The 12,877-nt window shown below is 45.3% G+C and overlaps 2 protein-coding genes across 2 annotated transcripts in view; both read right to left on the bottom strand.

The window, feature by feature from the left end:
• LOC148501830 (putative methyltransferase DDB_G0268948) overlaps positions 1–12,877 on the bottom strand; it is an 84,241-nt gene that overhangs the window by 64,785 nt on the left and 6,579 nt on the right. The window lies entirely within an intron of this gene.
• On the bottom strand, positions 218–1,283 carry LOC148501831 (uncharacterized). The gene has a single exon (XM_088449893.1). The coding sequence runs from the start codon at positions 1,274–1,276 to the stop codon at positions 218–220; it is 1,059 nt and encodes a 352-aa protein (XP_088306019.1). The 5' UTR covers positions 1,277–1,283.

The following is a 12,877-nucleotide window of genomic DNA, read 5'->3' as shown; positions in this document are numbered from 1 at the left end:
CCTAGCCCATTGCTGGCTATTAATTGTAACCAGGATGGTGGGGGTAGCATGACTTGGTCCGCGGCCCAATGTTGTTGAAAGAGAGTGAATTGAATCGTGGTAATCTGCGACCCAGTGTCAATCATTGCAGGGGTTTTGATTCCATTAATATCAATGGTGAGCATGGGACACTTTCCCACATAACGGGGCCACCATTCCCCCATTTTAGGATCTGTGACTATTGTTCCCCCCGAGGTTCATTCTCTCTCCCCGGGGCCTGGGAGTTTAAACTCTCCCCTTGAGGACAGTTCCTTTTGATATGACCTGGTCTCTGGCATTGTCGACAAATAGGACGCCCCTGGGTATCAAATTGGTCAGTCGCCCGTCGTCCCGTTCTTCTAGGAGGGGCCCACCAATCCTCCGTATTCCGTTCTCTATCATTCCTCCACCGTGTGGTTTGATAATTGGTAGATTTGTTTTTCTTCAAAGTCCACATTTCGTGACGAATTTCAGCCATTCCCAACATTAATTCCTTCAGCTGCTTCTCTACAGTTTCAAGAGGATCATTAGAGGGTAACTGAGTGCTTTGTTTCACAAGGTCCTTTCTAGTCAAAGAATTTTCTTCTCCCATATGTCTTGTCTTGGTCCCACTATGACCCTCCTGGAAGTCTGGCTTCTCTGGAAAACTTAACTCGGGTCCTCTTTGGGAACCTACTATTTTTATAGCCATTTCTTTGAAATCCAGAAAAGAATGATCCGGCATCTGCATTTTTAACAATTTCAGTTGGGACTTGATGCCTTCTCCATTAGAGCCCTCAATGAATTGGGCTATGAGTACTTCATCCGTATCTCCCACTTCTTCGTTTCCAATAGTCCGGATATCCCGAAGTGCCTCTTGTAGACTTAGAGCGTAATCTCTTAGTGTCTCCCCTGGAATTTGTTTACGGCCATAGAACAACGTCTTGAGTTCTGATACTGTCCTGGTTTCAAATGTAGCGGCCAGTCGCTGAAAGATTTGGTCAACATCACGTCTTTCCTCTGCTGGCCATGATGTCACTTCTCGTAGAGCCGCCCCTTTTAACTGGCCAATAAGGATTTCCACTTGTTGACGTTCATTTAACGGGTATAGTCTAAACATCGATCTTATTTTATTTCGGAATTCCGTTAAGTTACTTCCCTCGCCTCCATATCTATCTCCACTAAAAGTAGGCAGCCAGGGAGCACCGAAGTAATAAGGAAGGGTTATGGGGTTGATTTGCGGAATACCACTTCCACTTGCTCCAGCCGAGTCCCCCATTGCTCTTTGTTCCTGTGACATTGTACACTTTTCTAATGACTTCTCACCTACACTCTTCACTTTGGACTCTGGATCCTGTACTTAGTGACGCCAAATGTAACCCCCCCCCCGCACACTGGGTATGCTTTAAGGTTGTTGTAGCTTCTTTCTTTGTACAGAGAGGTGAAGAGGTAAGTATGAAACGGGTTGGGAGAAAAGTAATGGGTATTTTATTGTAACAGAGAAGTTATATCTTATTACGCTGCATTCATAAAGCATAAAATACAAGTTCACTTTAAATGGCAATTACAATAACAATTGCTTTTACAATGTCAACTCAGACCAAACAAAACAATGACACAGGTTTTTATTATACAGGAACTTAGCCTCCTGGCTACGACCAGTCTAACGCTGCTCCTAGAAATGTAAAGATTATTGCATGCAATATGACAAAACGCAGTGGATTGTATCAACTCCAAGTAAACAGCAACAACAATGGTTAACAGTCTATAATTGAATCCTTGTATATGCTAACTATCCTAACGCTTACTGGCCAGAAGCTACCCGTTAATAGGTTAATAAAATATCAAGTCCTCCTAAGTGTACACTGCGTTGCCCGGGGTTGTTCTGTAGTATCGACTCCACTATCCTCACGAAGATCTATTTTGCAGAGTTTACCCGTACAAGCTAAGCTTCCTCCTGGTATAAATGTCTCTCCCTTGTTTTTACCAGTCCTGGCTAACAGTTTTGTTACTTTATGATCTCCACAGAGTAGAGGTACTAAAAGCTGTCTTGCTACTGTTACTAATGTTGCCAATCGGGTGCTAGGGCTAGGCTCCTTAATCAATCCTGCTGTCGCGGTCTTCCACTACCGTTAAGTTTATAGCTGGCACTTTCTCTGAATAACTCTCCAGGTATACTGACCCTATTTATTAACACAGCTGAGTCCTGTGGCTCCTAATTTGTCTCTTCTTTTAGAGTAAATCAGAGTGACCAAGATACTGGGTGCATGTAGATAGCAAATCTTCTTTAGTGTGTTCCCTTTAGATAAGAACTCCCTGCAGCAAAGGCTCTATATCCTGTGGAGGGGCTGTCACCCTTAACTAACTGTCCACACCTGTCTGCAGGTAACGGTATGGGGTGTAATGCAGAGTGGAGGTTATTTATAACTGTATTCGGTGCCGGTGGCTGCTAGGCTCAAATGACCTTTAGGTGGTTATCGGTGCTATAGTAAGGGTTGAGTGGCAGAGTCTCTTACCACCAGGTCTAATTAACGTCACTCATCTTGTCTCCCCCTTGTGCAGAGTTAAGCGCAGCTTACACTTGCCTGAGCCAGCCACACCTCCACTCTGACGTCCGTCACGACACCCCGCCTCAGCCGCGCCTCCTCCCGACAGCTTTCCACTTCCGGCCGCGATGTCCCTTCACTGCACCCGGGCCATCTCTGAGGTGCTGACTCCAGGAACTGCTTCCAGCGTCACTTCTCGACTCCGGACCACTTGCTTGAGCCACCCGACTTCCACAGGTAAGCTTCGTACAGCAGCGCGCCACTTAACTCCGTCACTCCTGGGAACAACTGCGCACTTGTCGCGTGTATGTCCCTTTTTATAGCAGTCTCTTCTTCCTCGTGCTCCTCTCAACGGGCCAATACTCGCGTGCTGTCTCTCCCCTTTCCTGCAACAGGGCACTCTCCTCCCTATTCTTGCCCTTGGTAGTGTCCTGTCCTCGTGTTCCCCCACAGCCTAATAGGCCTTCCACTGGACAGAACCAAGTCCTCCCCTCATTTCAGGGGACAGTCCTTCAACCTATTTTCCTTACACATTTTAAACATTTACATACAAGCAGGGTTTAAAAATTAACTAGACCACCCCTTCTAATCAGCATTCTTATGCTCCACTGGTGGGTTCCCCTATTTTTGGGGACGCCACATCAGCGATATAGCGGGTACACACTGGCCGATGTGGACGATATGTTGGCCCAATCCACCAGATCGGGCGACATATTGGCCCTGAATTTAGACCCATTTTTTTTTTGTTCTCCTCCGCTCGCAAAGCTGTGGGAGACCTCCCACAGCTTGTGCGAGCGACCTGGAGACCATCGCGATTATCGCGACCATCGGCCTTGTGACAAGACCCTGTGGTAGGGTCTAGGCTGCTGCAGGGCCGAGTGTACTTCCTGCTCTAACAGAGCAGGAAGTTAACTACTGACATCAGTAGTGATGTCAGTAGGTCTTCCCACAAACACCAGGCGTTCCAAAGGGAACACCTGCGTTTGTACAGCCAACCCTCCCTACCCGCCTACAAAACCGGGGCGAGCTGTCACTCACCATCAACAGCAGTGCGCTCGCGAGCGGCTCTGAATCAGGCCCATTGTCTAGTGTGTACCCAGCATTAGGGCCTGATTCTGAGTTGGACGCAGAGGCCATGTCAGGCGCAGTGGAGAGATGTATCACGTCTGGCCATGTGTTCCGATTGTATGTGTACAGAGTCGCAGATCACATTTAGATGCACAGTAATGTAAAGGGAAATTTCTGGATGGTGACAGGAGGACGCCATACTTAGAAACTGCACCAACCATAGGGGTAGTACAGGTTTCAATAGTGTGACTGATTGTGTGCCTAAGGACATTCCAGGTGTAATGCATCGTCTATAGACAATGTGATTCGGAATTATGGATGTACACCAGGGAAGGGCTTTGTAGCGGCATAAAAATAAAGTCACAGACGCCAGTGCGGCAAAAGATGCAAATATGGCTGCAAATGTGTCCGACTCAAAATCAGCCTCTTAGGGCCTGATATAGAGGTACGCGTTAAAGCCTGCACGCTTGCGAATCTTTGCAGAATCACATCGGTGGCAATATGCAATTGCTAGTTTCAGCCTTGTGTACTAGTGTGGGCTGGACAGTCCAAGCCCTGAGATGCCTTCTTGCAATGCCCAGGGACAGTGCAAATCCGCCCAAGGTTCCAAACGCTCCACCATTGGCGCACCATCATGTTCACCATCAACACTTGCACCAGTCTATGGGGGGGGCACAGTGGACCTCATTCAGAGTCGGTCGTAAGCGGCCACTCGGTCATACGCATCCGATGTTTGCAAACCATGCATGCGTACGGTTAGTTGTGCGCATGTGCGTACGAGACCTTGCGATCCAAAATGCTGTTGATCGTACGGCTTATGAGCAGGAAGTGGCTTCCGAGAGTTGATTGACATAAAAGGCCGTTTGTGGGTGTTGATGGGGGTGGTGGTCTAAAAACGCAGGCGTTCCTCACCGTTTTCAGGGCGTTTTAGGGGCGTACATAAATTTCCTGCTACGACCGACATAGAAGGCCGGAAGTAGTAAAATGTCACTCTGCGAGCAGGTTAGAGGCCTGGCTGATCGTACAGCTTGAGGTTGGGTATGTGCTCTCTCAAGCCCCAGAGTACAATCGATACTATCGAATGTGACTGATGTTATGTTTGATGTTTCTATTTTGTGCCACACAATGCAAGCAGCTAATAATCGTTTGTTGTAGCTAATAACACTGATATTTGGCTTGTAATTGATTCAGTTGCATTTGCATTAGAGAATAATAAGAATAAATATATTTCATGGGAATGGCTTATTCTGTGCGTTTTTTTGTTAATTTTTGATGTAATTTGCACATAACACAAGCGGCCGCAACCAGCAGAAGAAAATGAACATACAGCGACTGACAACGACTGACAACGATTGACTCGATCGCTAGCTGCTATCACTCTCTAGCTAGAGGAGGTGCATTGTTCACGTATGGGCGTCACTTTGGTTGCGACCGACCGGCCGTGCGATTGCTTCCTTTTTCAGTTTTGCGGTCGTTAGGCGTACGACCGAGCGGCCGCATACAACCGACTCTGAATGAGGTCCAGTGTCTCCTTCTGAATTCCAGCTAAACATGGACTCTGCGGCTGCGGCACTGCATCTGAGGGCCTTATTCACTACAGAACGCATCTGCGAATGCAATAGCGATTATGCACACAGTTTAACTGCGATTGTGATGCCACTGCTGCACTACATGAGGACGCCCACTTTTCCTTACACAAATCCGTAACACTTAACAAGACTGTGAAAACCTCAGTACCATCGCAGCCTCACGCACACTTGCACAAGCCCTGACCTTACTCAGATATTGCTAACTTCCACACACGCTATCAGGCCCCAGGCTGCGTAGTACATCGCAGTGGATAATTTATGCACGCCCCTGCAACGGTGTTCAAACGCACTGGCACGCCTGCGTTCGGCCGACCACCCCCCTGCCACCATCCACAAACGGCACTTCCTGTCAATTACTCTACGATGGGTCTGCATAGCCACTGTGATTGCAGTCCCGATCGCAGTGGCCGGTTCACACTCACATACTGCATAATTAAGCCCCTGCGATGGCATATGCATCCAGAGGTCCAGATGGCGATAGGAAGTTTAGCAGTCTGTGAGTCAGGGTCAGCTCAACCACAACTGTGCGTATGGGTCTGATGTTACTCGATGTTACCGATGTTTTTGCTGTGGGTGGCTTTAAACAGTGGTGGGTGTCTTGCAGTGGCATAATTAGGGTATTTGGAGCCCAGGGCAAATGTAAAAATGGAGATCTCCCCTCCCACCAACTATGTGTGTGCGCAGCGAAAATGGGCGTGGTCACTTAAAAATGGGGCATGTCAACATGACACACACCCTTTTATCGTCACTCTGAACATTCCTTTCCATATGCATCTTAACCCCAGTAGTGCCCCTTATACAGTACCCCCAGTATGCAGTCCCCAATTGTGGTCCCCCTTATGCAGCTCCTCATTAGTTCCCCTTATTCAGTGCCCCCAGTAGTGCTCTCCCTTATGCAGTGGCCTATGTAGTGGCCCCCCCTATGAAGTGCCCCCAGTAGTGGTCCCCCTTATGCAGTGCCCTTTATATAGTGCCCCCAGTAGTAGTCCCCCTATGCAGTGCCCCCAGTAGTCCTACCCCCTATACAGTGCCCTTTATATAGTGCCCCCAGCAGTAGTCACACCCACATGCAGTGCCCCCAGTAGTGGTCCCCCTTATGCAGGCCCCCAGCAGTGATCCCCCTTTCCAGTGCCCTTATACAGTGTCCCCTGTAGTGGTCCTCCCTATTTAGTGCCCCCAGTAGTGGTCACCTAGTAGCAAGTCCCTTATATAGTGCCCCCAGTAGTAGTTCCCCACCCCCAGTAGTAGTCCCCAGTAGAGGTTCCCCATCCCGATGCAGTAACCCCAGTAGTATCCCCCCCAGTTGTAGTCCCCAGTAGTGCCCCTCCAGTAATGGTGCCCCCAGTAGTAGCCCCCCCCGATGTGTAGACACACAAGTTTAAAAAAAAAAAACAACACTTACCTGAATCCACGCTCCGGATCCGGCCACTGCTCCCACCGCCACACGTCAGTCCTCCCGGGCTCGCGCGCCCTGCATTATGGAAGAGACATCATGACATCTCTCCCATTACCCACTGCAGAAGCCGGAAGGCGGAGCTCATGAGTGAGCTCCAGCCCGGCTCTTGCAGTGGGCGCTGCAGCAGTCAATGAGAGTCTGTCTGACTCTCATTGGCTGCTGGTTAACACACACATCGCTGCCACTCTGGCGGCGATGTGTGTGTAAACTGCACAGCCTGAGCCCGCTTCCCACCCTCCTCCTGGCGCTATTGGGTAAGCGCTCAGGGGGAGGGAAGGGGCTTGGCTGTGCAGCACAGGACCGGTGCTGGGCGCAGGGAAGCCTAGCGCCGGTCCTGTGTAAATGTATAGCACTGACCACATACACTGCGATCGGTGCTAAACTGTCTAACTAGGGCGGGCCGGTACCGTGGCCGGCTGCGCCCCCCCAAGCCGCCGGTCCTACGGCACCCACGGCACACGCCCTGCTTGACTCCCCTTAGTCTTGGTATAGTGCTGCGTTTGCATTCATTTGCATAATTTGCAGCGAGCAGGTGTGTGCAATTGCAGACTTGCGATCCATGCTGAATCAGGCCCTTAGTACACTATTAGTGACATGGAGCCTGATTCAGAGGTTGACGCGATGCAGGTGGATGCGCAGTTGATTGATTATTTGCTAGTGTTCATGCACGAAAAGTCCTGAAAATCCCTATGGCACATAAAAACCATTAAGTGTACGCAAAGACAGCTGTTGAGTATGGGATCGCTCCCATTTCAGCTGGCGGTGGAAAGCCATGGGGGTTCCTGGTCGGGGACTGGGAGGCGGCCTGCAGTGAAAGCAATAAAAGGCCGTCTCATGGGCGTATTATGTGAGTGTCAATGGCGTGTCAGTGATCGAGCCTGCATTCTCATATGCAGACCTACAGCCATAGAGGCCATATTTATGAGAATGGTTGTCAAACAAGAAGGACATATCTGTACAATTCTCTAACAAATCACATCCTGTTAAAAACATAAATTCAGAGCTCTGTCAAAACCTGCACTCAAGGCTACACAGTGTTGCAAGAGTGTCTAGAATAGAAAATTTATACTTTTACATTAGTGAGACCATTGATGACACTAGGTGTTGGCGGTGGAGATTGCATGTGCTAGGATCTATCCATGCTGCTGCTAGCTAATGCTGGACTGCTTGACTTTATCTTACAGGATTTTTGACATTTTCCCAAATAATTTGCATGAACTCGCTACCTAACAGAAAGCAGGTTCCTAGATGTTTTACAACCCTACAGCTACTTACTTTAGCTTCTCAAACAGTACAGATGACTTGAAAATTGTTGTCAGGATTTGGGTAAAAATATATCCACATGAAAGAGGTGGCTTTTTTGGTCTTATGTCCAGGCAAGACAATGGCCTCCTTCTTATCATGGGTTTAGAACTGCTGCCACTGGTGGCTGACTTACTTTGACACAAACAACATCCTTATCATCAACATCCTCATTAATATCAGATGCACAATTATCCCTTTCATCCTGTTGCATTTCCACAGTACCATTCTCAGTACCATTCTCATTTACTTTTACTGCTGCTCATCCCCACATTTGCAGAAGGTGTGGAAATGGTGGAAGGAGGCTTCTCTAGGAGTACAGTGTAAGAAATGTTGACTCACACATAGCACTTGTGAACAGAATTAGACTTTCCTCAGGGATTTGTGAAGTTTGTGAACACACAGTTTGTTCTTCAGCCTTATTATTATTTTTTGGTGAACTGATTTGCCTGTTTTAAAGGTGACACATGTAGACTTAGGAGCAAATTTACTAAAATTCATGTTGGTGTGATTTGGTCATTTTAATGACAAACTAGTGAGTTTGCAAATTGGAAATTTACTAAAGATCAACTTGCATGTTTACTGCATGTCAAACATGACCACAACACAAATCATGGCAAATCACCATTGGAACAACCATCTTATGATTAACACTGACATAAATGGAAATCGTAAATTTTCTAAGAATTGTGTTGACCAACACGACAAACTCACACCAAAATTGCAATGCAATGCATGAAATCAATAGACTACCAAATGAGTGTCATTTTTGCATGTGCAAACCATTTCAATTATTACACTCTCAATTAAGATGCTTATAAAAGGTGACCAAGTCAGCTGCTTCATTGTCTGTATTTCCAAACATAACTCAGGCAGGTTTTTCTGTCATGTGGCACATAAATTGCTTTCATGTGGATTGCTCCAGCTGACTCAAAGGTCCCAGGAGCAAGAAACAGAACAGAGGAACCAGCAGGGATATCGCAGAGCCTATGTAGACCTAGTTTCTTCAGTGGGCTGTTAAATCTCTATGCCGTTTCTGATGACAAGGTCAACTAGATGTCCCACCTCAACAGCAACAATATAAAGCACCTGTATTACCTTGTTAAAGCTCAGCTTGAGCCAGACACTGCACGGTTATGAGCCAACTTAAGCAAACTCAAACTGCTGGGCTGTTCTGCATTTTTTGGCTACTGGGTACTTTCAGTCAGTCACAGAGAGGGTGGTTGGAATATTGCAAGTCACCTTCTCCTGCTACGTGGGTCAAGTCCTAGCTGCATTTAAGACCCTCTCCTACACCTATTTCTGCTTCCTTAGCCATGAGTCACATTGGCATGATGTCAAGTTAGCTTTTTATAGCATTACAGCCATGACAAATGTCCTGGGTGCTATAGACTGCACATATATCGGGCTGAGACCACCTAGGGCTAGGGCCCACATATATCACAACTGGCACCATGGGCATCAAACCAATTTGCAGGTAGATTGTGATGCAAGACAACAAGTCATGAGTATTGTGGTGGGCTATCCTGGCATCATTTCATGATGCCTTTATCCTTAGTCAGTCATCCCTCTATGCTAAGTTTGAGGCAGAAAAAATACTGGAAGGATGACTGCTGGGTAAGTAGACATGTTTATGGTTAAATTGTCACTATACATCTATTAATTTTGTCATGTTAACCTTCACCTGCATTTTTGCATTTGTCTTACAGGGGATTCAGGCTTTGACTGTTTCTCTTGGCTACTGACTCCATTGTCACTTCCTGATAGTCCTGCTGAGCGTAAGTATAATGATGCACATAAGACCACTAGATCTGTGATAAAACATACATTTAGGCTATTACAATCTCAGTTCCACTGTCTTGATAACCCTGGTGGGATTTTGCTATATTCGTTTGATAAAATATTCCACAGTGTGCTCAGCTGCTGTCTATTGCATCATTTGTACTTGCAGCAACCACACTAGATTATGCAATAGACAATGAGCAGGCAGGGCTATTTGTGACATCTGTCGACACTGTGACCACAGAAAGTGGGAGGCAGGTTAGGGCTTTGGTGATTGCCAGCTATTTCACCTGTAAGTATATGACACAACCTTGGTATTTGAACTGCCTATAAAATTGTGGATTATATTGTTGATAAACTAGCACACCATCTGCAAAACTAAACACCTCCAAACATGCCCCACTCCAGTATTGACCAAATTATCTTTTTTTTTGTTTTAAATCTAAAATAATGTGTGACCACACCTGCTGGTGTGAACTACTTAACCAATGTGTTCCCCCACAGTGTCAGTGTTGGTAATAAGTGTATGCAAATTAATTTATTCACCTTCATTAATCCATCATTTAATGGCCATGATCTAAATAATTATAAAATGTATTTATTTATTATTACCAGTTATTTATACAGTGCACACATATTCTGCAGCTCTTTACAGAGAATATTTGGCCATTCACTTCAGTCCCTGCTCCAGTGGAGCTTACAATCTATATTCCCTATCACATGCACACACATACAAACAAGGGTTCATTTTGTTGGGAGACTGTGTAGAGGAGGATGAAGAGTGTCTTGGACCTGCAGCACTACCTCTGGTGCGGGCCCCACACCTTGGTGGCTTTGGTGCAGGTGAGGAAGTTAAACTGAAGGTGGTGCTAGTTTGTGACTCTGGTAAGCAGTTATTATGGACATGGTAGCGTGGTAGCATTCAGGACATGATAGCATTCAGATCCCTAATGACATTTGTATGATTTTGGTACAGACTTAAAAAACTCCCTTGAAATATAATGTTTGCATTGGTTTGTGCCTCAAGTACACAGTGATTGGATTCCATTATTCTAGCAAAACTTTCTAGATTACTATTAATATTACAATTAATTTTTCCAACAGTGTCACTTGATGGTTACATTAACTGTTGACAGACTGCTGTTATGTTTACAAAGTTGTCATTAATAGCAACTGTCTCGATTGTGTGTCCATTAGCTCCACATGACGGTCATTGACAGCAGCCATGGAGGTGTAAAAGGCAGAAGCAGCATCAGTATTTGGAGTCCTAGGTGGCTCTTGTAAGTCTGGGGTGGGTGGGCTTGGTGTTCTGGCCTAAATGGTGTTACAGGAAACATATCTAAGGTGATGAATTCTTCTTGGGTTGTACAGGTTCAGCAAGTGGCTCTTATGTGGGCGAATGTGGCTCAATACTCTATGGAACTAAAGCAGGTCATGAGGTGAGTATGTGTGCAAGAATGAAATGCAACAGGACATCCAGAATAGACAAAGACAATTGAGGAACGTGGCACAAAAATAATATTTAAACAATTATGACAGAACCCACAAACAACATAAAACAGTGTAGCAGCCCAAGAAGCAGGTTTTTTTTAGATTTGATAGAAATGTCAATAGGTTGATGTATGAAGGATTGAAAATAATTTTGAAGTGGACCATTTTTTAAGTGTCACACACTTACAATATACTTCAGATGCACATAAGGATCTTGCAAGGATACTTTAATAAAAAGTAGGTACAGTATATGTTGACCGTTTGTGTTGTTTACATTATCCACTGTGCCACATTGTTAGTAAATAAAAAGATTCATCTAACACTCACTAAGTGAACAATGAGTAATGTAGTGGGAATGTCACTTTTGTGAATGAAAACATGCTTATTTTTTATTTATTTTTTCAGATACCAAATGGTGGTGCACATGGAGGTGTGTGTGGTGTCTGGTGCAATCGTTGGTTTTCATTTGCCTGAGTGAGGCTGGAAGGCTTTTGTTTTTGTCTGACGGATTAGCATGCTGGCCCTTGAAAAAAATGTATTGTGTATTTTTGTTTCCAAGATTGTGTTTTAAGAGAGAATGCACTATAAATCTTTACCTGCCTGATCCTCATCCAGCCTTAAGGGTGGGTGTGATGATTTTACTTTTGACGCTTGTACTTTTGCCTGTGAAGTATCACGTGAAAACAAATAAAATTAAAATACTGTTTTGAAATATGGTTGTTTTTGACACATTTAGTAATGGCTGGCCACATGTGCATGGACATGTTTTGTAAACTATCAGAGAGGGATCCCATGTAGGTTTAACTATTTAAATATAATACAAGCAACAGTACTTTGCATAGCCATCATGTATACCCTTTAAAACATGGAACCTCACATTTTTTTTCAATAATATCCTTTTTTTGATAAATATTTTAAAGCACAGTACAAAAAAAAAAAAACACATTTTGGTGAGTTTTACAAACCAGGCAAAATATTGCCACACTTAATATGATGGCAGCGTGGGCACATTTATTTTATCATTGCAAAGTGACACTTCCATGTATGCAAAAATATTTCAAAAAAAATAATTTGTACAGAACTATGCACATTTTCAGGAAAGATGTGTACATTATGTTTACAAAACATTATTTAATAGAAAAAACATTTATCAAACAATACAAAGGTTAGCATCAAGACATTATTGGGACAGGCGTAAGAGTCATGTACATGAGTACCCTGCACCACTTCTGGGGGAAAAATGATGCGCAGTGGCTCTTCATATACCAGCCATTCCTGCTGAACTGGTGATCCGCCACTGGTCTGCCCTTCCATCCACCCCACGGTAGCCATTTTCTGCTGGACGCAATGCTTGTTGTCACTGAAGCACTTTTTGTCGACCTCAACACTGTGCTTCAGCGAGCCAGAACAAATCACCTCATCCAGTATTCATTTCCAAATAAGGGACTGTTTGCACCCACTTGTTCTAGAGGCATGCCGCCCAAACTGCACCTTAAAATGTTTTATATCCACTCTCACAAGGTCCACATTCTCATCAAAGGTGAATCGCACGTTGTGGCCACTCTTGGGGCCTGCTGCGTCCGGCGTGCGCAAGTGCGAGCCCCACTGAGCGACTGCTGTTCAGTTGCTACAGGGCTCGCTACAAG

This window comes from Taudactylus pleione, unplaced genomic scaffold (genome assembly GCF_031769625.1).
Source record: "Taudactylus pleione unplaced genomic scaffold, aTauple2 ptg000500l, whole genome shotgun sequence".
Classification (NCBI taxonomy): Eukaryota; Metazoa; Chordata; class Amphibia; order Anura; family Myobatrachidae; genus Taudactylus; species Taudactylus pleione.
Note: the sequence above shows the minus strand (reverse complement) of the source record. Positions and strands in the feature narration are given on the sequence as shown.